The 24,590-nt window shown below is 46.6% G+C and overlaps 1 protein-coding gene across 1 annotated transcript in view; it reads right to left on the bottom strand.

The window, feature by feature from the left end:
• Positions 1-24,590, bottom strand: part of SPOCK1 (SPARC (osteonectin), cwcv and kazal like domains proteoglycan 1) — a 266,304-nt gene that overhangs the window by 60,206 nt on the left and 181,508 nt on the right. Inside the window, exon 5 of the mRNA XM_040622703.1 lies at positions 20,437-20,551. Within this exon, the coding sequence (XP_040478637.1) occupies positions 20,437-20,551 (115 nt within the window). The remainder of the gene's footprint in view (positions 1-20,436; positions 20,552-24,590) is intronic.

Genomic DNA, 24,590 nt, shown 5'->3' with positions numbered 1-24,590 from the left:
GCCAGCAGAGACTGGGCTCCGAGCCTGGAGCAAAAGGGCCGTCAGTACTGACAGGCTTCCAGCTGAAGTGCCCGCCCAGACATCCAAAGAGGCGGGAAGGACAGTGCTAACAGCAGGCTAGCACTTCACGAGGGCTTGGACAACTGTTCTAATGCATCCTGATGAGCTCCGTCTGCTGCTGATCCACACTGGGCATATGTCTCCTTGCCCCAGCACTGCATTTTGGCTGGAAAATTCATCACTGAGCATGTATATGCCTTGCAGAGAGGAGCCAAATACTGGAGACAGCCTCCAAGCATATCTGGGAGCAAAGGAAGGCAGGTGGGAAAGAACATTCTGCAAATGCAGACCCACAAAATGCATAAGGGATGGATGCCCTTCCTGAGGTAGTCACCAAGTCCCAAATCAGACAATAGCAGAGCATAAACATGACCCATAAAACTCTTCACACTGGCTGGAGCCTTAGCCAGACCAGTTTCATGACTTGCCTTTCTGGCTTCTCTGTGCGGTGGTCAGTGCTCTCATTCTCACTCAGTTCTGAGCTCCAGTTTAGCTTAGATCTCAACTTTTTGGTTAAGAACCATCAATTTCACAAACCACTTCCTATCTCTTCACATGAATGATCGCCACTAAGAATGGGTTTTCTTCTGGGAACTGCAAGTAAGAAACGCTGAGACACAAGAGCTCCCAGAGGTGGCCACACCTGACCATCTGCTGGCCCCCCGCTCTGGCCGAGGGAGGTTCCCCCACGCGGGCTTGGTTCTAGGCAATCAACAAGTGACAAACAAAGGTCCACCACGTGCTTGGCCAGCACTGGATAACCCAGGTGAAGTATGTGTTCCATGCAAAAAGGCTGGGGACCAAACCTACTTGCCTTTTAAAAAATATTCTACATCACAAAAATTTGAGAGAGTATTATAACATTGGAGAAGAAAAACAATAGGAGAGCTCCAACCACCACATTTCAAGAGTTACTCTAAGGCTACTATAATTAAGACAGTGTGGTGGTGGTGAGAAAGTCAACAAACACACCAATGAACAGAAGAGAAGACTGAGATGTGGACCCATACAAATGCAGTCAGCTGACTTTGCAAAAGGAGAAAAAGGTAGCAGATTCGGTTCAATGGAGAAAGGATAGTCTTTTCAGTAAATGGTGCTGGAACAATGAGGTCTCCAAATGCCAGAGAATGAACCTATTCAGGGACCTTATACCTTAACACATAATTAAAGTGGATGATAAGCCAAAAAGTAAATTGCAAAACCATAAAACTTCTAGAAGAGAGGAGGAAATCTATGTGACCTTGGGTTTGGTAATAAATTTTTAGAAATAATGCCAAAAGCATGACCCCTGAAAACAAAGACGAGTCGGATGTCATTAACATTAAAAACTCCTACTCTGTGAATGACACTGTCACGAGAACCAAAACATAAGCCTGGGAGAAAATATTTGCAAACACATATCTGACAAAGAACATGTATCCAAAAAAAAAAAAAAATACTCTTAAAACTCAACAACAGGAAAACAAACAGCCCAATTAAAAATATATATATACAAAAGATCTTAAGAGATACTTCACTGAGTAAGCTGTAAAATAACCATATGAAAAGATTCTCAACATCAGCTGTCATTAGGGAAATGCAAGTTAAAACAATGGCACACCACCACAAGCCTAGTAGAATGTCTAAAAGTAAAAAACCAACAACTGACAATACCAACTGCTGGCAAGGATACAAAGCAACACTCTCATCATTGCTAGCAGGAATAAAAGACAGTATCGCCACCTAGGAAAACAGTTTGGCAATTTCTCTCAAATCTAAACATCTTGGGGTGCTGGGTGGCTTGGTCGGTTGAGCATCTGACTCCTGATTTCGACTCCTGTCGTGATCTCAGGGTCATGAGATGGAGCCCTGTCCTGGGTTCCGTGCTCAGTGGGGAGCCTGCTTGTCCTTCTCCCTCTGCCCCTCCCCCATCCCTAGCGCTCGCGCGCGTGCGCTCTCTCTCTCTAATAAATAAATAAGATTTTAAAAAATAAATCTAAACATCTTACCATGTGACCCAACAATAGCACTCCGAGGTATTTACCCAATTAATTTGAAATATTATGGCAACACTCAAAAAAGCTGCACTCGAGTATTTGTATCCGCTCTAGTCGTCACTGCACAAACCAGAAGCAGCGAGGATGTCCTTCTCAGGTGAATGGATAAAGAAATTAAGAAATTTCCATATAATGGAATACTATTTAGTGACAAAAAGGAATGATTATCAAGCCACTAAAATATGTTCGAATCTTTTTTTTAAAATTTTTTTTATTATGTTAGTCACGATACAGTACATCCCCGGTTTCCGATGTAAAGTTCGATGATTCATTAGTTGCGTATAACACCCAGTGCACCATGCAATACGTGCCCTCCTTACTAGCCATCTTAACATGAATACAGCCGAGTGAAAAATGCTCACAGAAAAAGGCTACATAATGTATGGTTCCATTTATACGACATTCTACAAAAGGCAAAACCAAAGAGATAGTGCACAGATCAGTGGTTCCCAGAGATGCGAGGTGTGCAAGTGGGAAGGGTTGAAAAGTAAAGCATAAGGAATTTTGTCGTAGTGGTGAACCTATTTATGATACGGTGAGGGCAGATATAGGACACTATAAATTTGTCATGACCCACAGGACATGGCAGCATAAAGAGAGAACCTTAACGTATGCAAATGTTTGAACATCATTTAGGAAGTCGGGAGATCCTAGGATGAAATGCAGAATGGGAGAAAGCAATCTAACTGGATGACAGAGGTGCTGACCCGAGTAGCTTTGGAAATGAGTGGAGACTATAAGACTGAAGGCAAAAGAAGTCTACACAAGCACCGTGCTCTACGGGATAAAGTCATTTCCCGCAGAGGTAGGCGTTAACAATTCTGATACCACTCTACGAGCATACCGGAATGGAAGAACTAGGTGAAGGGACGGCAGATGCTGGGAACCAAGTTTCTCACTGTTGGAGAGGGAGGCTAAAAACAAAGGAGGAGGCTAGAATGATCCACGTGCTAATGGATTAGAACTGAAGATAGGAGGATGAACTCCTGTATAGCTTAATATAGATAAGGATGGATTCAAATAGAATTTACAGGTGTGTGTGTGTGTGTGAGTTTATCAGTATCACACATCTATTTCCTTGCTCTGTTAGCTGAAAGGGCAGAGAAGCAACATTCCAGGAGTAATGAGCACACCTAGTACCCAAATACCCAAATCTTGGCTTCTCGTACCATTCTCTAGGAAAAGGAACCAGGGCGAGTTGGAGAAATGGCTGGGATAAAGAAGACACAAGATGAGCCCGAGGCGCCAGGTACGGTCAGAAAATAAAGTGCGCAAAAGTAAGTAAATAAAATAAACCACAAGAGAATATATCACAAGGACATGGGCACCAACAGAAAGAGCTTCCTATGTCCAAAGGTGAAACAATTTATTTTTTTAAAGATTTTATTTATTTATTTGACATACAGAGAGACAGCCAGCGAGAGAGGGAACACAAGCAGGGGAAGTGGGAGAGGAAGAAGCAGGCTCCCAGCGGAGCAGGGAGCCCGATGCAGGACTCGATCCCAGGACCCTGGGATCACGCCCTGAGACGAAGGCAGATGCTTAACGACTGAGCCACCCAGGTGCCCCCGAAGGTGAAACAATTTGCACAACAAAATCTTAGGGTTGGACTAATTCAATAGTTAGTACTGGATTATAACCTCAAGTACAAAATAAATGCTTATGAGTCCATAAATAAATGGTTGAATGAATGAATGAATGAATGAGGAAGAAGACACAAATCTCTGGTACAGAAGAATTCCCAATGATTTATGTAGACATTCCAGGCTCTGTAAGCGTGGGCTGTGCCAAGTGGCTTCCACTCAAAGAAGGCAGTACGAAAAGGGAGGAAAAGAATGACATTACAGTGGAGAAACCTGACAGACACCACCTCAGCCAGGTGAGCAAGGTTCACGTGAACAGCGCTAAGTCATGTTGATAACATGCACCCGTGCTAGGACGGGACGGTAGCCCTCTAGCTCTGTGCTCTTCCTCTCCAAAACCCATAACCCCAGTCTAAGCATGAGAAAAACATCAAACAAACCCCAGCTGAGGGCCATTCTAGACAACTGGCCGGTACACCACAAAACTGTCAGGGTCATCAAAAAGAAGGAAAGTCTAAGAAAATGTCATAACCAGGAGGAACCTCAGGAGATATGATGACTAAAATACTGTAGTATCATGGGTGAAAGTGTGGAAGAGAAAAAGGAAATTAGGAAAACTAAGGAACTCTGAAAATGGACTTTAAGTGATTATAACTATTATAATCGGCCCATTAATTGTGACATATGTACCATAGGAAAAAAAAATAGATGTCAGTAAGGAGAAAATGGGTACAAGGGAGTAAGGGAACTCTACCCATCTCTGTGATATTACCGTAAACTTGAAACTTTTCTAAAATAAATGTTTATGTAAAAAAACACGAACATTAAAGCAATAACTTCAGAAAATAGAATTTTGTTGGATACCAACTGCTGAAAATAAGAGGTGCCTAGTGACCTTTCCTATCTTGGCGATTATAAATAATGCCACAATAAACATAGGAATGCATATATATTTTTGAATTAGTGTTTTAATTTCTTTGGGTAAATACCCAGAAGTGTGCTCGCTGGATCCTAGGATAGTTCTATTGTAACTTTTTGAGGAACCTCCGTATTGTCGTCCATACTGGCTGCACCAGTTCGCAGTCCCCTCAACAGTATGCAAGGGCTACTTGGATACTTGCTTCTGCAACCTACGTGTCTACTGAAAAAATGAGTAAGGAAGATATGGTGTATATCACACACACACACATACTATGGGTTTCTTGGTAAAGCGATATTAATTACTCCATTCTGGAAGTTCCAGCCAAAGGAGTAAGACACAAATAAAGAAGTTTAATACATACATACTTAATAGAATGAAGTACTTTATTAAAACCCCAGGCTCAGGAGTTAGACCGGTCTGGGTTCAAATTCTGTCTCTGTCATTTGCTAGATGCATGGCCTTGAGCAATTTCAACGAACCTTGAGGTCCATTCTCTTCCCTTTAAAATAGACAGAACAGGGGCGCCTGGGTGGCACAGCGGTTAAGCGTCTGCCTTCGGCTCAGGGCATGATCCCGGCATTATGGGATCGAGCCCCGCATCAGGCTCCTCTGCTGGGAGCCTGCTTCTTCCTCTCCCACTCCCCCTGCTTGTGTTCCCCTCTCGCTGGCTGTCACTATCTCTGTCAAATAAATAAATAAAATCTTTAAAAAAATAAAAATAAAAATAAAACAAAACAGTACCACCTCTCACTGGGCTTTCAGATGGTTAAATGGAAACATACATATGATACACAGTGTCTAGCAATCGTGAGTAATCAATAAATGGCAGCTATTTCTTAAAATTTACACTGGAGAGAAGAAGATAAGATGTTCATTCTCTGTAGATGAGATCGTCTTCTATAAAAGATCCCAAATGATAAAATGGAAAACTATCAGAATCGAAACTTCCTATTTGAAAGAAATAATCATTTTAACAAAAATAGAAAACAGATTTCATTCACAAAAAGCAGTCCCAACCATCAACTTTCCAGCTATAGAGGTAATGAGAAATACAGGAGCCTCTATCAAAAGAAACTGCAGACATTTCCCAAGGAAATTTGGATCGAGAGATGTGCCATGTTTCCAGATGGAACAACTTAAGTGTAAAGTTATCAGTTCGTCTTAAATTACTTTGAAATTCAATCTAAAGCTCATCTCAAACTTTTCAAAATGATTTCTAATATTATCTGGGAGAATAGGCAAGAAGAGCTATAAAATTTTTGAAAAAAAAAAGTAACTTGTTACCTGAAAGGATGAATGACAGAGCAAAAATCATTACGGAAACTAGCTATTTAGAAAAGAAAAAGAAAAAAAAAAAAAAAAAAAAAAAGAACCCAGAGCTTGATTTCTCATCGTGCATCTCAGAATAAGCTTTAGATGGATTAAAACAGTATTTTTTCAACTCCCCGTCACAATCCATGAGTGGGTTATGAACACAGCTTTGTAAAATATAAAGTACAACGACCAAGAGGAAATGGTGCCCATTATGCAGAGCGAGAGCGAGCACTGCCTGCTGAAAGCTTTAACCGTACTGCTCACGGTACCAACTATTTCTGCCTGTTCCAGTGAACATGGAAACATGGAACATCAAACATGAAAAATTCAAGCCATGAAAGAACAAAATGAAAACATAGGTGAACTTTTTATCTGGCCTCCGAGTTGGGGAGAGATTTCTAAACATACATCAAAGGCAGAAACTCCAAAAGAAAAGCATGATAGACCTGACTGGGTGAAAACATCAAAACCTGAGTCTATCACACAAAAAAAAGGCAAAGGACAAATCGGGAAAAAAATGTGAAATATATATGATGGATTCCTATCCTTACTATGTAAAACAATCACCTTGCAAATTACTGAGAAGACTCACACCCTAAAAAGGAAAGCACAAAGTATAGCAGGCAGTCCATAAAGAATTACAAATGGCGCCTATTTTTTTTCAAATATACAAAAAAATAAAAGTTAAATCTGCACTGTAGTCAAAGAAGTAAAAACAAAACAAAAAAAAAACCAAAATCAAACTCTGACAGAGTCAGGTAATTGCCTCCCCAGATCCATTCTTCTGCTTTTCTTTGGTAACGAGAACTTTGATTTTTAGAGGGCTTATTGCTTTGGAGCTGAGAAGTCATACATTCCTCGGCATCTAGGTCACGTGACTAGACACAGCTCAAATGCAGACTGAGCTGGCCACAGAGATGGAGGCAGGATTCCATCCGGATTCACGGAGGTCTGCTAGAAGTAAACTAGGGTGTTCTTTGCTCTCCCCTTTTTCCTGTTGACTGGATTACAGACCAAATGGCTGGCGCTCTAACAGACATGCTGGCCCATGAGGTTACATGCTCACGTAGCCAGGGCAAGGAGATAAAAGAGTCCTTCATGATTCAGAAGCTCCACACCAGCCCTGGACATTCTACCACTTGATTTCTTTTGTAGGAAAATGAAATGAACCCTCTTTTGTTTAAACCACTGTTATTTGACCACTGGAGTGGCGATTATGCACTGCTCAAATTCTAACTAAAGAAAGGACCTTTCTTCTTTATCCATGCAGGGAAGAAATTTGTTTTAAAAATCATCATCTCTAAAGTTGGTTAGTGTCCTCTGAATAGGTATTCTCATACACTGCTTCTGGCATATGTTTTCTGGGAGAAATGCAGCTAGTATATAACCAAAGAGTTACAAACCGCATACCCTTGTACCCAGAAATTCTATTGCTTGGAATGTATCCTACAAAAAAATTAATATATGTGCAAAATTAATACACAATGATGTTCACAAAAGCAGTGTTTGTAATAATGAAAAATTTGAGAGAAGCTAAATGTTAATAATAGAGGACTGGTTATAAAAATTACAGTACACTTACAGAATCAGATACCACACAGTCATTAAAAATCAAGTTTTAAAAGAATAATTGATGATACGGGGCTACTATTAAGTATTAAGCTAATAATGAATATTTTAAAGTAGTATGTGATTATACTCCGTTTGGGAGACTATGGGTAATTTTAACACTTTATTCTTTGTATTTTTCAGAATTTCTCAAACACAAACGTGCATAACTCCTCTAAATTTTTTTTTAATGTTGCTAAAAAATCGGCACATATCTACTGCCTTTGGCCACATAGCTATCTGCTCCGGCTGGGGGGTTCCTTCTGCTTACCTCCATGGACAGTGTATGCCGGTCCAACATGCCTCGCTGGTCCGCATCTTGGAATGTGCTTTCTCCTGCCCTATGAGTAGTCTTTGCAAGGGGTAAGGAACACCTAACACGTGACCATAGTTCACTTACAGGTCAGATGTTCCCACTCCAGACCAATCCAATCCCCTGCACCTAGTCCTGGGATCTACACGCTTTTGAGACCCTCGGAGTGTCTCATTGTACTCTGAGTGATTCCCCTGAGGCCATCTCAGGTCTCCCCTCCCCTGGATACCAAGATGGCATTGTCCGTGACTCCCTGGCAGCTCCTGGCCTCACACTGGTATTGCCCGTCTTGAAGCAAATGATCTTTAAAAGGAATGAATGTGTTCTATGTTGATGAGAAAGTGCGTTTAGCTGCAAGTAACAGACAGCTTGATTAACAGCGGCATACGTTCATGGAGCTTTACTCTGTGACCTGAGAAGTCAGCAGACAGTAGCAATGTTGTCGGTTCAGCAGGGACCCACATTCTTCCTGTGATTCTGCTCAGTCATCTTCAATAGGTAGACTTTAATCCACAGGCTTTTCGCCTTGTGGTCACAAAATGGTTGCTCGGGCTCCACACACACCTCTTCAGGGAGGAAGGACAGCACCAGTTGTGCGTGAAATCAAAAGCTTTCTCAGAAACCTCCAGAAGACCTTGCTTGCATTTCGTTGGGTAGCACTGAGTCAAAGGGCCACACCCTCAGCTGAAGAGAGACTGGAAAATTAGGACATAGCTGGACACTTGTGTCCTCAAACAAAACCAGAACTGAGTGCATCCAGGAAAGACAGCTAGAAGTATCTGCTATGTGTTGGCAAGACGGATTCTAGACCCCCAAGGTCTTTGGGAAGGCAGCATGTTACCACACCGCACAAAGAGCAGATCAAGGTATTCACGTACATGGGGTGTGTGTGTGTGCATTACCTAATGAAAGATGGAAAACTGATATCCATTGAGCATCAGTTAGAACCAGCTGCTTTCATAATGATCTCCAAGAATTCACGTCACTCTCCTAATAACCTCTTCAAAGAGCCCTTAATCTCTTTGCTTTTGCAGATGAGGAAACAGAGATTCAGAGAAATTAAGTAGCTTGCCCAAATCCACACAGCTGTTAAGGCCTGGGTCTGTGCTTCAATCCCACAACTGCCTGACTGCACAGCCCACGCTTTCCAGCCCACAGCAAGTCAAATTTTATCAGATGTACCTGATCGGATAATAATGCAGCAGAGTAAGTACGAGTTTGCAACCAAACTTGAAGATGCATAGTTCAAGACTCACGGGAGGCCTGAGGGAGAGCAACCTTCAGTGGGACACAGAAGGCAGTAGGTCAGCTAGTGAGCATGACTGTGATCGCTCCCTTAACTGCTGCTCACGGACAAAGAGGCAACAAACCGGGACTCCAAAGGGCCAGGTATTCAGCTGTGGTTATCACAGAAAAACACTGGGGAAAACGATGCAGAGATTTTAGATGCCAACCTCAATCGGAAGTGTCAGAGCAAACCAAGAAGCAGGTCTGTCTCTACCACATGTAGAATGAGCAGAAACTCGTAACAGGAAGTCGAAAGGCGCCCAATTTAACCTGGGTATTTATTTATTTAAATGCTGCTCTAATTAAATATGTAATAGATATGTTATAGACTTATATTTACACTTAGTTGTGTTCACTCATTGAACAGACCCTATGCTAGGGATATAATGATAAATTAGTCATAATCCCCACATTCAAGGAGGTCACAATCTAGTGCATATACGATGCCAGTACATCAGAGGTTCCAAAATGTAACAGTATGCCCATATTTTCAAGTTAGTTTCCTTGTCTTAACTATGTGAGATAAAGTCTAGCCCTTCTGACCCCTGAGATTATGGTAGCCGTAGGTCAAAAGTCTAACAAAGTACTCAGAAGGCAATAAAACCCTTTTGGAGTACCAGACTTATAAACCCAAATCCATGAAGAGATAGAAAACATCCCAGCTCTAGACAATCATCACCTTGGGACATAAGTGAACTGCACTTGAAGACCATGAACAGCATGTTATTGACGTATTTGATGTTAAAGTTCTTATCATCCCACTTAGGGGAGAGACGGCAAAGGATATGGGCATAGAATAGGTATTTAATAAATGGTGGATGGGTCTCTGGTGGATGGATAGACAGATGAATGGACACACAGGTGGCTGGACAGATGGATGGAAAGACAGATGAACAGATGGATGGATAATGGATGAAAACACATGATCACTAGATCCAAACTCAATCACTGCCCCTGATTTTAAAAACAAATCATAACAGAGTAGCTATCAGAGTGGCACCTTAAGCTTTAAATTTTTAAATTTTTTTGAAGATTTATTTATTTTAGAGAGAGAGAGAGCACGCAAGAACCAGCAGGGGGAGGGGGAGGGGCAGAGGGAGATAAGCAGACTCCCAGCTGAGCAAGGAACGCAATGACGTGGGGCTTGATCCCAGGACCCCGACATCGTGACCTGAGCCAAAAGCAAGAGTCAGATGCTTAACTGCCTGAGCCGCCCACGTGGCCCTAAATATTTAGAGGACTCCAGAAGCAAGGTACGGGCAATCACAGATCAGTGTTATTTTGGTTCACTACTTCTTTCCCAAACAGGCACTTCCTACTAGATACAGAGATAATCAGTATTTAATCCAGCTATTTCACACCATAGAGATGTGTATGATTCTTATTCTAGAAGCTCTCAATCCAAATGAGAACAAACTTTTTCCAGCTCCAGATACTCCCTCCTTCTCCTAGAAATGTTCTCTGTGTTCTCATAACAGCCTGAGTCAACTCTGAACAGAATGTTCTATTCCAAAGGACACTACGCTTCTGTCGTCAAGGCAAAAATATTTGCTTCCAGGGACACCTTGAGCCCTTCTCCTAAGTCAGGGATGCAGGACACAGGGAGAGAGAAGACCTGCCTGAGGCTGGTGTGGGCGATGCCATCTGTTCCCATTCCAGAGGAGCCAGAAACATACAGAAGTTAGGTTCCAGCCTAAGGCCAACCCCCAGAACGACTGCCCCAAGAAGGCCACAGACTGGCAGCTGGGACTCACTGAGCCTGCCTCTTCAGGCTAGGGACCTAATTCACCTATGATACCTGACACTTTCAAGTACAGGAACGTGCTCTGAAAACTGTAATAGTCTATACATTTCACCAATTCATCCATTCCACGATGACTGAAGATGGTCTAATCTGTGCCTTGCACCTGCCCATGCACTGTGCTGGGTGCAGTGCACACAGCAGTGAACCGTCTGTCCCAAGTGGAGAGGACACACTGCCAGGTGCAGAATCACAGACAGGAGCCTGGCAGGTGAAGGCACCCCACAGCACCCATCCTTTATGACCAGGGGGGTAGGGGAGGAAGGTTTGGGAGAAGGAGAGATGCCTAGTCCTGGCGCCTGGGGATAGCCAGCGGTATCCCCACCCTGAAGGAACTCGGTCACCGGCTGGGATCCGGACAACAATCAGGCCCATGGAGCAGGGGGATCCGATGCTGTCCCTGCAAAACTACCGTCCTAGTGCTCTGAACAATCCCTGGGGATTAGCTTGCCTTAGGACAGAGTCTTCTAAATCCTAAAATCTGGAGAGATGTGGGAACAGGGATCCAGACCTCTTCAGCCTCAGTCATGCCTCTCAGGGGAACAGTTCCATAGGATTAACAGCCTCATAAAAAGAAAGGTTTGTTTTGTTTTGTTAACTTGGCTTAAAGTAATTTTTTGCAAGTCATTTTTGGGGACTATTTCTTGTCCCTGTGCATTGGTACATGATCAGAATTCTGATCAAATCCCCTGTCTGCACTAATTCTCGGGTCTTTGACATCCAACTTCTAAATCTGGTTTCACAACATCAATATCCCCTGCCTAGGTGATTTCTGACGCCAGGGCTATGCTCACATCCCTTGCTGGGGCGGGACCCTTATGATTCAGTCGGTTGCTAGCCATGCCTCACCTCCACATGTGACCTGCTGGAAAGAGCCTTTTAAAAGATTCAAGCATTGACAGAGCATAGCCAGGCCAAGGAAACCAACCAACCAACCAAACAAACTGAGGGTCTCAAGGCTGGGGTGGGAGGCAACAGGCCTGTGTAACCGTCTTCCTGGGACACACAGACAGGGAAGAAGAGGGCTGCGCTGGTTTTTCCAGTGCTCCTTCTCTGCAACAGAAGTTAGCATGAAGGATGTGCCCCCAGCACCACCTGCTACTGCATCCCTGGGAAATCCAAAAGCCAGAATTCTCTCTCCTACGAGCCACTGGTCATCCTCATCACCTCTTCCGCCCCAGGATCATGGCGCCTGCGTTTCCCAGAACTTCACCTCCATGGTTCTGAAGTTCTCCCTCGCCGGAGCACATCCGAGGTCTTGAAATGATGAGCTTCCCCAGCAGAGCCCTGCTGTGTAAGTCAGTCTGCCTTCTCTTGCAGCAAAGCTCCTCCTTGTCAAGCAGGAGGGGCCCTCGGTGCTGCTCTTCGGGGGTTAGAAGAGGAACACACGCTTTCAGCCGCCATGACACCATCATGATTTCCATCTGTCTCTTCCTCGGTCTGCTCAGACTGAAGAAATCTGCCTGGTTGTTTAGTTTTTGTCTTGGCTGCACTCCCAACCAATCTGAGTGTCTAGTACTGTATACGCAGCCAACTGCTTATTCTGTGCTTTATCTGCCGCCGTCACATATCCCTCAAGTTAAATCATCAAAGCGACATTCCTACTCCCTTCATGCCTAATTGCCACTTTTCGTTTTTAAACAGAGAATCAGCATCATCACCATTGAGGTAATAATGATGATAAGGACAAAACAGCTGTAGGTTCTGAACTCAATGTTTACAGTTGAAACCAAGCTCATCCGTTCTCACCACACCTGGGAGGGGGGTACCCCACCTTCCCCGGCTGCCCACGTGGTGGCCAAGGCTCCCACGGAGTCTCTCAGATCTTGGAAGGCAGAGGCCCACTACCATGTCACGAAGCAGCTGGCTTTGTGGGGCGGCAGCCCCCTGCTCTCTTCCTATTATAATTTCTATTTATTTTTTTACTGTAATGCTGTCTTTTCTTTTCAATAGATAGCAGGGCAATGGAAGAAAACTTGACTTCAGGACAGATTTCAAATGAATTTTTATCTTTAAGGAGCTGGGTCGGAAATGGGTGGCTATCAAGGAAAGCCCAGGATGGCGGTGAGCGATGAGCCCGTGCCGGTGCTCTGATAAACTGCAGAGAGCCAAGAGCGCTTACGGAAAGGAAGAGAAGAAAATGAGCAAGGACGTTAATTCTCTCACCTCGCACAAAGCCTGTCCGAGAGCGCTGCGCTCTCAGGGAAGGAGGGCAGGTCTCGAGAGCGGAAAGCACACACCACACGGTGAGGGCTACTTGAAAATGTGTGGTTGGGCGCCTGCAGGTTGGCTTTCCTTTTTCCAAAGGAAAATGGGCGTTCAATTTAGGTTAGGAACACAGTCTGATGTGAGCATAGGAGAGAAAGTTCCAGAAAAGCCTTCAAATCCCTGCTCTGTGATTTATTAGCCATGCGGCCTTGGGCGAGGTACCACGTGCTCCAGATCGCAAATGTTCCCACCGGCAGTAGAGGGGACATTCTTTGGTTAGAAGAAATAAAGGTACACATCACGTGCTTTTAGCTGGTGCACACGGTAAGGCCCTTGCACAGATGATCTCTCGTCCTAATAAATCATTCTGTTGCCATTTTCCACTGTAGACTATGGTACATCTACATAAAGGACAACTCTTAGAATGAGGTAGTGTCATTCGACACTTGACAAATCCTCACTGAGAATCCAGACAAAACGCCCTCATGTAACTTCCATTCTAGGTGGGCAAGACGAGAGGGTCCGGAAAAGAGGTCAACATGATATAGAAAAGGGGATGCACGGGACAGAGGAAAACAAACGGGGGAAGGGGGATAGCAGCTGCTGGGGGGGTGGCTCCCAAGAAGGAGACCTTCGTGTAGAGATTTGAAGAGGGGGCCGAGGCAGCGTGCCGTGTAGGCGTCTGGGAAGACGGGCCACCAGAGAGGGCTGGCAGTGCAAAGCCCAAGGCAGCAGCCCAACGGGCCCCGAGGGCACCCACGGAAGCCCGTCTGCCCGGGGCCGAGCACGCAAAGGGTGCGGCAGTGGGAGAAGGGTGCAGGCACCCAGCAGCGGATCCAGTCACAGTGGGCCTTGCAGGTCACTGGAAGACTGTCAAGATGGGTAGTCCCTGGAGTGTCTTGAACAGGGGATGACAACATTTGACTTACACTGTACAGATCTGGTTTAACGACCACGTTCAAAAGAGAATGGAGGGGCCCAGAGATCAACTAGGAAGCTATGAGAATAAAAGGGGAGGGTGTCTTGGACCACTAGGGGAGTGGCAGTAGAGATGGTAAGAAGCAGATATATTTGGAAACCTCTTTGAAAGCAGAGTCAATGTGATTATGGCGTGTGTGACAAAGAGGATTTCCTTTTCACTTCAGCAAATCAAAATACAGAAGTGCCATTTATTAAGATAGTAAATACTGTGGGAGGAAGGAGCGGTTTGGGGGTGAAGATCAGGGGTTTGATTCTGGACATGAAGCTTGATACACCCACGGACATCCAAAGGCAATGCTGAGCGGCCATTACATAGTTAAGTCTGGAGCTCAGGAGAGTGGTGTGGGCAGGTCGGCTAGAGGGAAGGATGAAAGGGGATAGACAGACCCCCTCAAACACACATCTGTGTACTTAGATAAAAACGTATCTATGACATATAAAAGTGGCAGGGTACAAAATATTACACAGAATATAATCCTGATTTAGGATGAGTAAAGTGTATAATGTATGTTAGTCTATGTATATTGAAAATAACTGGAAACACACAACAGCAAAAAGCTAACAGAACTGAAATCTGAGACACTTTTGCTGAATCATTTAGATTTCAAAGAATATGTACTAATTTATAAATTTAAAAAAAAATCAGGGCAAGAGAAGAACGCCATTTAGGTGAACTTTCAAAGCCACTAATTTCTAGCACAGACCCTTCTCTGGACTCCAGTTATGACTGCGGCCACTCTCTGCCTCAGTTTACCTTCTCTCCCTTTGTATCTTTAGCTCTCTCCCGTTGGTTGCTGAGCCGCAGTCCTCTGAACGACCAGGAGAACCTCTACTTTGGCAGAGCTGAGCGCACAGAAGAGGAACGACCCGACTTTAAAACCAAAGTCAGCGGTTAACTCCAAGAGCCCTGAGTACTAAGTTTCTCTTCTTTGCAGTTGCCAATTTAATGCTGAAGCTTTTTTTTTTCCCCTTAAGGTCATGACATTTAGAATAACAAGGTCCTAAAAATGAAATGTTCCTTTACATGTTTAATTTCTGGCTGTCGTGTAGAACTGAGGAAGAAGGGAAGGAAGCTCAACGGATACGGGAAGGTTAAGACAAACCGCTTTTAAATTGCACGTTTGCAAGCCCGAGGCCTTCCCCCTGTTACACAACAGGCATTAAAGAAAAATGTTCTTTTCTGGATACAAAGATAAACCTCCATTTTGCTAGAAGCTTCTGCAGCAGGATTCCTGTAGGATTTTTCCACTGAGACATTACAGCTAGGAAGAACTCTTTAGCCCGTCTCTTTGGCACCACCTCCTGTTCTCGGTTAAACACTTTCCCCCAACTCCACTTGTGATAAGTAATGAAATTAGACAACCGTCTGTCAACCCAGGACTTTTCTCCCCCAGAATCTAGCCCTCGGGTTGAAATCACCATTTGAGAAAAGAAAATCATTGTAGACTATTTTTCTACTGTTTGAAATAGCTCAGAGGCAGGGAAGCTGTGATTCCCTCTTTGGCACGCCCTGCTGCATAGACCTGTCACATCCTTTCCTCCCTGGCCTGAACCAGTCATGCCCTCCACCCTGCCCCTACCTCCCAGCCCCCATCAGGCTAGGAAGGGATGCAACACACCGCCTTCTCCAGCATTCCAGGTTGCCTGCTGACCCATGTCCCCCTTCTCCAAAAGCTAATCTCTGCCAACAGTCAAGGAAGGAGCTGTGCTCTGAGAGGGTGATGTACTCTCTCCTTCCTCCTCCAAAGACCAAGGAGGAGGGAAGTGGGAGAGATTCTGAGGATGCTTCAAAATATTGCTGCTTGTGGAGAACACCACGACATTCTCTGCTTGATGGCTGACACTCCCAGATTTGGACAAGTGAGGTCACCCCCCCAGAAGTTGTACAGGCAGCTGGGCAAAGGCACTAGCCTGGGAGTCCAAGGCTTGGGGTGTGAGACCTCTGTCCCCACCCACTGTCCGACGTCAGGCAAGGTTCTCTCTCACTGGGCTGCCGGGCTCCTCTGCTGGTAAGTGGGAGCAGCACAAAGACCCCTGGTGGCCCAACTCTTTCCTACAGAGGCCATGTGACATGGTAAAGCATAAAAACAGAGTCACTCTGGGGGATGTTCTTCCTCTTGGTCCTCGTGGGAAACCAGAGGCATCTTCAGGAACACAGGGTCCCCTCAACACGGTACGGAAAAAGATAACTGACATCTTTTCCTGATGTTCTATCCCACAACTGCAAAATTTTCCCCTCAGCAACGAGGGAGCCTCAAACCCCTCCCGAGGATGGAACAAGACCGCCAAGCCCAGGTCGGGGTTGGAGGGAGTTGTTTCTGAGAGAGAAGGGAGGATATGCAGGAGGGGGCCAGGCTCAGGCTGGAGAGGGGGGAAATGTTGGCTAGTTTAAAATGCATCCTGATGACTTTAATGGGAAGAAAACGCTGTTTTCCTCTTAGATTTTCGACCACTGTGAAGAAGTCAAGAAACAAGTGCCTCACATTCTTCATATCCTTCATTGAGGATTGAAGAAAAAGCAGCAGAAATAACCCCTGAGCTAAAGAGTTCATGTCAGATGTAAGGACTGACTTCCTAAATGGGCTGGCCACTGGGGACTGGAAAATACCAAGAGAAATTCGAGGCGAATCTTCCTGGAAGACTCTTAGAAAAAGCACAGAAACCCAGGCTTAACACAAGATTTCAAAGACCAAAGGTTAGAAGAAGCAGAACGTTCTGAGATTCACAAGGCAAAGAGTTAGACCCTGCCCTCACACACCTTTGACGCTCACATCCAGCACTGATCCAAGCTGAGGCCACCATTTTGGGAAGGACAGGTGGAGGCAGGTAAGCCCCCAGGAAAGCTTCTGCTCACCTCTGTTCTCCCTGTTCTCCAACCCAAGTCTGGGTTCCAGGCAGGGAAGAGGCACTTGTGAAACCACAGACAGGCGAACAGCCCCAGTGACAAAGAAGTATCCTGTGCCCTCCTACCAAGTGGAAATCCAATTCGGGGCAAGCTTTGTGGAAATACCCTCTGCAGAAAATAGAAATGGCTGCCAAGCAGACCCCAGGACAGAGGGCTTGGGAGAGCAACCTCACCAGTCTTTCCTGACACTAAAAGATTGTGGAAGGACATCTGCAACTTCTCCGTGGCCTTCAGGGGGGCCAGAGAGGGGCTGTGTGAGGACGAGTAAACCCAGAAGGGCAGGACATAGAGGAGCGAGCACCGGGTCTGACCCAACGGCGGCAGTAAGCACAGCTCACGACGAGAATGCAAACATCTTTCATCGGATGCAGTGAGCGTGTGCACGGCTGGCCAACTGACCGAACATGGCAACAACTCTACACAGGGGGATACCAAAGACAGGCAGCAGCAGAAGCCACTGCCCAGCAATGTCACAGTTCATAAGCCAGCCCCTACTTCCGAGAGTTTAGATACAACCACGGACTTAACAGAATTATCTAGAAGTGGCTACATTACTGTTGTTATTACCACATGGAACCAAAGTTCAAAAGAGAGATAAGACTGAAAAGAAAATGTCATCAACAACAACCCTAACTGCCACACTTCTGACACATCTGCACTTGGGAGACCACGAAATGTCATCTCTGCGGCAGGCACAGAAGCAAGACTGCTTCTGACACAGCCCAGAGCCCCGAGGTGTCTCAGGAAGGTGGAGGCTTCCGGTCCCACTGCCCACAGCTCCTGCGTTGTCACGGCCCTTCGTTTCACCTGTGACCTCCCCCTTGCACCCTCTCCTTCCCCTTCATCCCACCTGCTTGTGAGAGCCTCAGGGAAAGAACTGTCCATTCAAAGGAGAAGGTCAGCCTTCCCTCCACTCTGTCCAGGTAAAATGTTATTAAGTTCAATGTTGCATTTCAGGTAATGACCCCGGGGACTTATCACTGCCTCCACTGCCCATAGTGTGTTCTTATCCCCCAGGCGAGCGTTGATCAAGTCCGTATTAAACAGTTAAGCATTATACCCTGATAGGGGATTATAGTCTCCTCCGTGAGGATGTTGCTGGATATGTAATAAGTTCACTCCAGCCATTCGGTCTTATCAGCAGGTAGTTTCTGCTTCCCTCTCACGCTTGTATAAAAACTCCGCAGTAAGTCACAGCCCAGAAAGTGGGTCTTAAACCAAGGAGGACAGTCTCAGAGCCTCAAGCAAAGAAGTGTAGCAAGTTTGATCGATACTTCAAGTAACAGACTCATCATTGCAAGCTTCCAAGGTGATATTTCCCAGACAAGCGCCAGGTGATGTGAGACACAGTGTGGAGTTCCGGAGCTCCTCTCCGCGCACAGGCAGATGACTTCATAAAAGCAAACCACGGACCAAGAGCCAGTGGAACAAAAAAATAATTATACAGAACTAAAACAACTGATGAAGGAAATATAATTTTGATTACTTGTTTTGGAATTCTGTTGCTATTACTTTTTTATTATTGTCATTGCTGATAGGTATATGAAGTCCCTTCTCATTCTTCCTGATTTATCTCTTACTATTAACCTAGTAGTTCACCCTTTTCAAACATTTTCAAATGAAACACTTTTAAATGGCATTCTTGTTCTCACTGACCTTTCAGGATTCTCCAACAATACTTTTTTCTAAGTCCCTTTGTTGTTAATGGCAATGCAGTAATTTGCAAAGGTTCAGTAAGAATTTGTTCTAATTTTTACCAGAACATAATTAAGCAAATGCATGGTACAGGCAAGGCTGTACCTGGAGTGTCATATTTGAGAGTGAATCTCATTTAATCAGGGGGGACAAGCCCACCGTTAAGAAGTAAGCTTTGGGATGCCGGGCTGCTCAGTCTGGAGAGCATACAACACTTTATCTCTGAGTCTGGGGTTCAAGCCCCACACTGGGCATAGGGTTTACGAAGGAAGGAAAGGAAAGAAGGAGGGAGAAACAGGCATTTCACTTCATTTGGAGACTTCCCAGGAAACCAGTCTGTTAGCTGACCATGGCGAATCAGGAAGCCTGAGCAGATCTGGGGCCCCTGAGGAGAGGTGAACCCCCCTCTCCTTCCCCTTCATCAGAGATACCATAGGGAAAATAGTGGAGATGACTTTCTTGGTTTGGCTTCCTCACCTCAGAATAGCAGGGTACATAGAACCAGGAAACAATATACCCGGAATAACAGAGACTGCTGAAACTTCCCAAGAGAACTAAGAAATTCCCAGACAGAAGTGAATTTTCTGGATGTTGCAGTTTCTTCACAGCAGAGGGCTTCAGGTTTTCAGACCATGCTCCAAGGGGACGCACGGACATGAAGGAATATTTCTTACTGCCGTTATATAAACGAATCAGGCCCAAACACAGTGAGACCAGCTTTATGCTAATCCATAGGAATTTATGGGGATTATCTGTGACCTTAGAGCTGGTTTACAAGGTCCTTCCACATTCTCAGCCAGACCTTCCAAAGAGCATCTTAACACAATATTCCTGTGACCGCCACCATGAACGAATGCACATTCTAGCATCTTCACCTATGTGCCCTGGAAAAGGCCGCAGGACCTAGGAAGAGGGGACTGCAAAACACCCACACCCCGATCGCCCTCTCCCATTACCAGCAGAAGACACCTAAGAAGAGACATGTGTGCGACGCGCGGAAACGTGCAACACTTTCCAGGGAACAGCAGCTATAACAGAGAAAGCCCAGCCCCACAGAAGGCAGATGCCGACTTCCATCTTGGGTCTCATTAAGGAAGGCTCAAATATAGGCCAAGGCCAGAGGGACGGCCTTACTTGCTCCGTCACTGAAACAGCCAAATACGCCCAACCTTCCCTGCCCCTCTCGTCCATGGGAGAGAAACAGCCGCCCCTGGAGAGTTTCTCTCCTTTCCTCCGTCCCCTGGCTCCATGTGCATTCCAAGCAGAATATATTAATGAAGAAATGCCTTTTTTTGGGGGGGGGGGGGAGACTCTCCACTGTTGTGACATCTCTGCAGTCCCTGTTTCGAAACGTGGCTTTGAGAAGTTTAAAGGACTTCCAGATTAAAGTTCAAGGAAGACCCCAAGACGTGCCCCAGGGCAGGCCGAGGTCTGAGACACCAACAAACCTGCCCTTCTTGTGTCACAGCCGACATGACCTCTGAAAGAACCTACTGCATATCCTGGTCTCAGAGAATTATTTTCCAAGACTCTTCTTTGTCTTTCTAATGGTAGCTGAAGGCAGTTCAGTTTCAAGTCCCTACACAAGCTGGAGTAATCGCCAAGTCCCTCCGTTTCCCCCGTGTGGCCTCAAACAGCTCTGTTAACGGCCAGCTGCCCCGCACAGGGGCAGAGTTCGGCCGCGTCAGCCTCCCTCCAGGGGTCTCTGGCAATCCCCACTCACCATTCTTTTCTGTCTTGTGTTTTGGTGGCTCAGGCTCCGGGAGACATGGACAGGGCCCGTCACAGAGGATGCTGAGGCTTTTGCCAGTGGAACAAGCATGGAACTCCAACTTGCACTGCAAAAGAGAGACAGAAGAGGCTTTAAGAATGCCACTGAGCAGACCCCCCAAGTGGCTTCCCTAGGAAGCGGCCAGTACCACTCCAACCAGGCAGGCTCATGGGAGCAAAGACAGAGAAGGAAGGAGTGCGTCTCAGCTCAAGGTCCAAATAGAGAATGCTGAATAAGAAGTGGCCTTTTATGTCTTTCCAAACGCATGGGGTAGCATCTAAGATCCCTGCAGAGCACTGTGGCACTCACTTTGGTCTATGGTAAATGCAACTGTAACTGTTAACAGAAGTATTCATCTGAAAGGACACCTCAGAGTCCCCGGGGGGCTACAAAGGCCCACTCCCTCAGCAGGAGGCCACTTCCCCCGTTTCCTGACTCCTTACATAGGGTGCCTCTGCCCCAGGGCAGCGAACCTAGGCCCTTTCAGCTGCTCACACGCTCTCCCTGGGCACGGAGGCTGAGTAACCACCTGGCTAGTGCACATGGATGACGTATGTGAGGTCCAGCCTCGGCCCATCCAGAACAAGCAGGGAGTGACTGCTTCTGCTTCAATCACCCCCAACCTGCGTGCTACACAGTCCTTCCCCCAGAGGATGCCTGTGGGTGTCTCCAGCCCGGGACTGGCTGCAAGCACCCATCTGATTCTCAGATTCAAGGGTGAAGCCCAAAAGTCGGCATCTGTTCTTGTCAACCCTTTGTCAGCCACACCGGTAGTGTTTTGGTCACTTTCTGCCAGTTTCACTCTTTCTGCCTCTTCTATCGCCAAGTCTCAATGGATTCAGAACACAGGCCAGAAAGGATGTTATTTATGGGTGCAAAAGAGCACAAGAATTAATAGCATTTTTAGGACCCTGACACTAAGGGATAAGAAACAGACTCAGGTTAAATAACCCGCGAAAGGTCGCGATGCCCACACAGGGTGGATTCCAAGCCATGTCTGAGTGCAGGGCCAGGTACTTCCTGGTCCCACATCGCTGCTCCTACAACGTAGACGGGCTGGGGAGAACTGACATCCCATACGGTACCCCAGGCTGCTACTGGCCTGGATCTCAGTTGTCTGACAGTCCATTCCTTTTCCACTTGTACAAGTCTCAGGATCCAGGCCTGCACATCATCAGCCTTCTGCTAAGGCCCACAGGCCTAGAACCATGTTTGTATCTGGTGGAAGTTCCAAGGAAGAGGAGACAGGCAAATTATACCGAGCACCCACTTTGTGAGCGGTTCTTACCAGGGGCCATGGAAATCTTTTAAGAGGGGAAAAAAAAAAAAAAAAAAAGAGGAGATACCGTCCTTGCCCTTGGAAAACACAAATGCGTACTTCTGAAAACCCACGAGCATTTGCAAAGCAACACACCTGAGGACAGATGAATACTGGCTCACTGGGGAGGCCGAGCTCTTCAGTCCCCATCCGCTTACAGACCGAGGGCAGGACTGCTTCAAACCCATCTAACTGGACTGCTGTCACTTGGGCTAATTCCAGCTGCCCCCACCCGGTGGCCGGCCTCACAGAGAGAGAGCAACAGGCCAGCCTGCGGGCTGACGACTTCCCCTTGATGCAACTGCCTTCTGCACGTACTTGTTCGGTGTCCAGTATGTGCCCAGTGTGGCTGGAGGGCTTCTGGGGACAGGATGAAAGGCAGCCACGGCCCAGGCCTCCAACATCAAGAGACTCCATGAGGAGGCAAAAAAGAGCGCCTCCTTCTAAAGCCACGTGGCCAAGGCTGTGAAGTGGGCAGGAGTCCTGTGTATGGAGGGATGTGGCACGAGAAAGACCCATAGGAATGGGCTGGGCCGGCTGCCAGCCAGAGGGACAGAGCATTCTCCAAGGGGAAGACTGGAAGGGGGCAAGGACGCTGCCCCTGTAAGAAGGTTCTTCTCAAATCCTGCAGCCTGTGCGCACGTGCTAAGGGCTAGAGAGGAGACCACGGTGGCCAGTCTGCCGCCTCCCTCTGCCCCACTGCTCTGGAACAATCCTGCTTCAGTTCTCAAACTATTTTCTCAACAGAACACCCAAAGCTAACTTAGGGGCAACAATATATTTGTATATGAAAATTTATTTTGTAAAATCAAAATTTAATACATTTACTGACTAAAAAACCTTATCTTCCCATTCTCCCACCTCCCTGCGAGAGGAATCTCTGCTCTGCTCACAGCCCGGGAAATGGGCTTCCCCTCCCCGCTGACATCAGTCCTGGCCACATGACTCGCCCACTCTGTGGACAGTGAGTAGGTGTGACAGGCCAGGGTTCAGCAGATGTTTTACGAACCACTGCTTAGTTTTATCACCTCTCTTGCTCTTCCCTCTACCATGGAAATGACACATACCAGAGAAGGGCTGCTCCTCTGGCCTGGGAACCAGAGGGCGGAAGGCAAGGACCAGGCCGCAGCTAACCCACAGCGAACACACAACACGAACAAGGAATTCATGTTTGCTGTCTGCCGTAAGCCACGGATGTTTGGGAATCCTTTGTGAGCACAGCATAACGTAGCCAAAGGTAACAGCCCTGACTCCCGACTAGACCATGAGGTCCTTATCAGCTGGAAAAAGTCTAAGTCACTGTCTTACCCAGGCACATAGTTGGTGCTCAGTAAACAGTTGCTAAAAGATAAAGGCAGAAGGAGTGCTCCCTGGGCGGCTCTAAGACTCTGCTGCGGTCCCCAGGAGCGACCACTCCGCCCGCACAAGGGATGCAGGTGCTGGAGCTCGGTCTTCGTGATGTTCACGGTGAAGCATCCTTGACGCACCCCTGCTGCCTGGGTCCTCCCTGCGAGCTCCACGTCCAGCACTTGGCCTTCCAGCCTCCCCGCTGACCCCCGTCCATTGCTAGAGTTGGAATCTTGTCCATCTGTTTCCCAGATGCCCAGAACACTCATTCCCCTGGGTGGCCTGGCCTCGCCTGAGAGCCCTGTGGACTGTAGTTCTAGTGCTCCACTTCCTTGCCGGCCCCAGAGTTTCCTCTCGTGGATGGCCACTGTCACAATCTGCGGAGGCAGCCGGGCCTCTTCCCGGACCCCAGGGAGGTGCCACCAGAGAAAACAACTTATCTGCACCAGTGAAAACCCATGTTTCAAGGGCACAGGTCTGCTTTTTTTAATCTTTCAGGACACTATGTGGCATTTAAATGAAGCTCAAAGAACTAGAATTCCATTTTTTATAAAGGTCAACACATGTTATTTAGAGATACCTATGTATATATGTAAATATATATGGGAGGGGGTAGGGTGACAAATACCAAGACAGGGGCGACCTCTGGGGCAGAGGCAGGAGGATGGCATCAGGTGCCCAGAAAAACACTATAAGAACTGAAAATGGTTTATTTCCCAAGCTTCGTGGGAGATTCTGAGGCTTCGGTTGTTGGGCTTGGCAACTTATGGAAATAAGACAGCTACATTTATGTACCAAATATTTCATGAGAAAATATAAAACAAAGTTGACGTGCTTCTATCAAAGTGACAACCGAGCTCTACCCACGCCTCCTGGGGACTGTCGCTAAGAGGAGTAAATGAGCACGCGTGGGCACCCACGGGCAAGGGGAGAGGGCACCCGGCTCTGAGCCTGAGTCCTGCACTGTCACTGGGCGGGGGCCTCCTTGGAACACCTCGGGCATGTCCCCTTCCCACAGCACTTCACTCAGCCCCACCCCCCTCTCCCCCAAGCTCTTGCTAGGGAAGAACAGTTATGGAGGCCAGAAGGCAGTCACTGCACCAGCTTTCCTCACAGGGGCCTGGTAACTTCCAAAGTACAGTGCCTCCAGCTAGACTGGACTGCAATGACCGAGGCCTTCACGCCAAGCAAAGGCCTCCAACGCCTTCTCCCAACCCGCAGGCAACAGATGCTCGGGAAAGCCCTAGCCATTCACCTACAACCCCAAGTGGAGAAAATGCACAGACCCGGCTGGGCTCTGCAGAAGCGGGTCCTGCGCTGTGCACATGCCGATTCTGAAAACACTAGGCAGGTGTGCTGGCCCTTCAGTATGGGGCTGCCAAGAGAACGGGGCCGAGAGAAGAGGCAACTCACGGTACTTTTCCCAAGCAGTGATTCTGTG

Source organism: Ursus maritimus, unplaced genomic scaffold (genome assembly GCF_017311325.1).
Source record: "Ursus maritimus isolate PB19 unplaced genomic scaffold, ASM1731132v1 scaffold_5, whole genome shotgun sequence".
NCBI lineage: Eukaryota > Metazoa > Chordata > Mammalia > Carnivora > Ursidae > Ursus > Ursus maritimus.
Note: the sequence above shows the minus strand (reverse complement) of the source record. Positions and strands in the feature narration are given on the sequence as shown.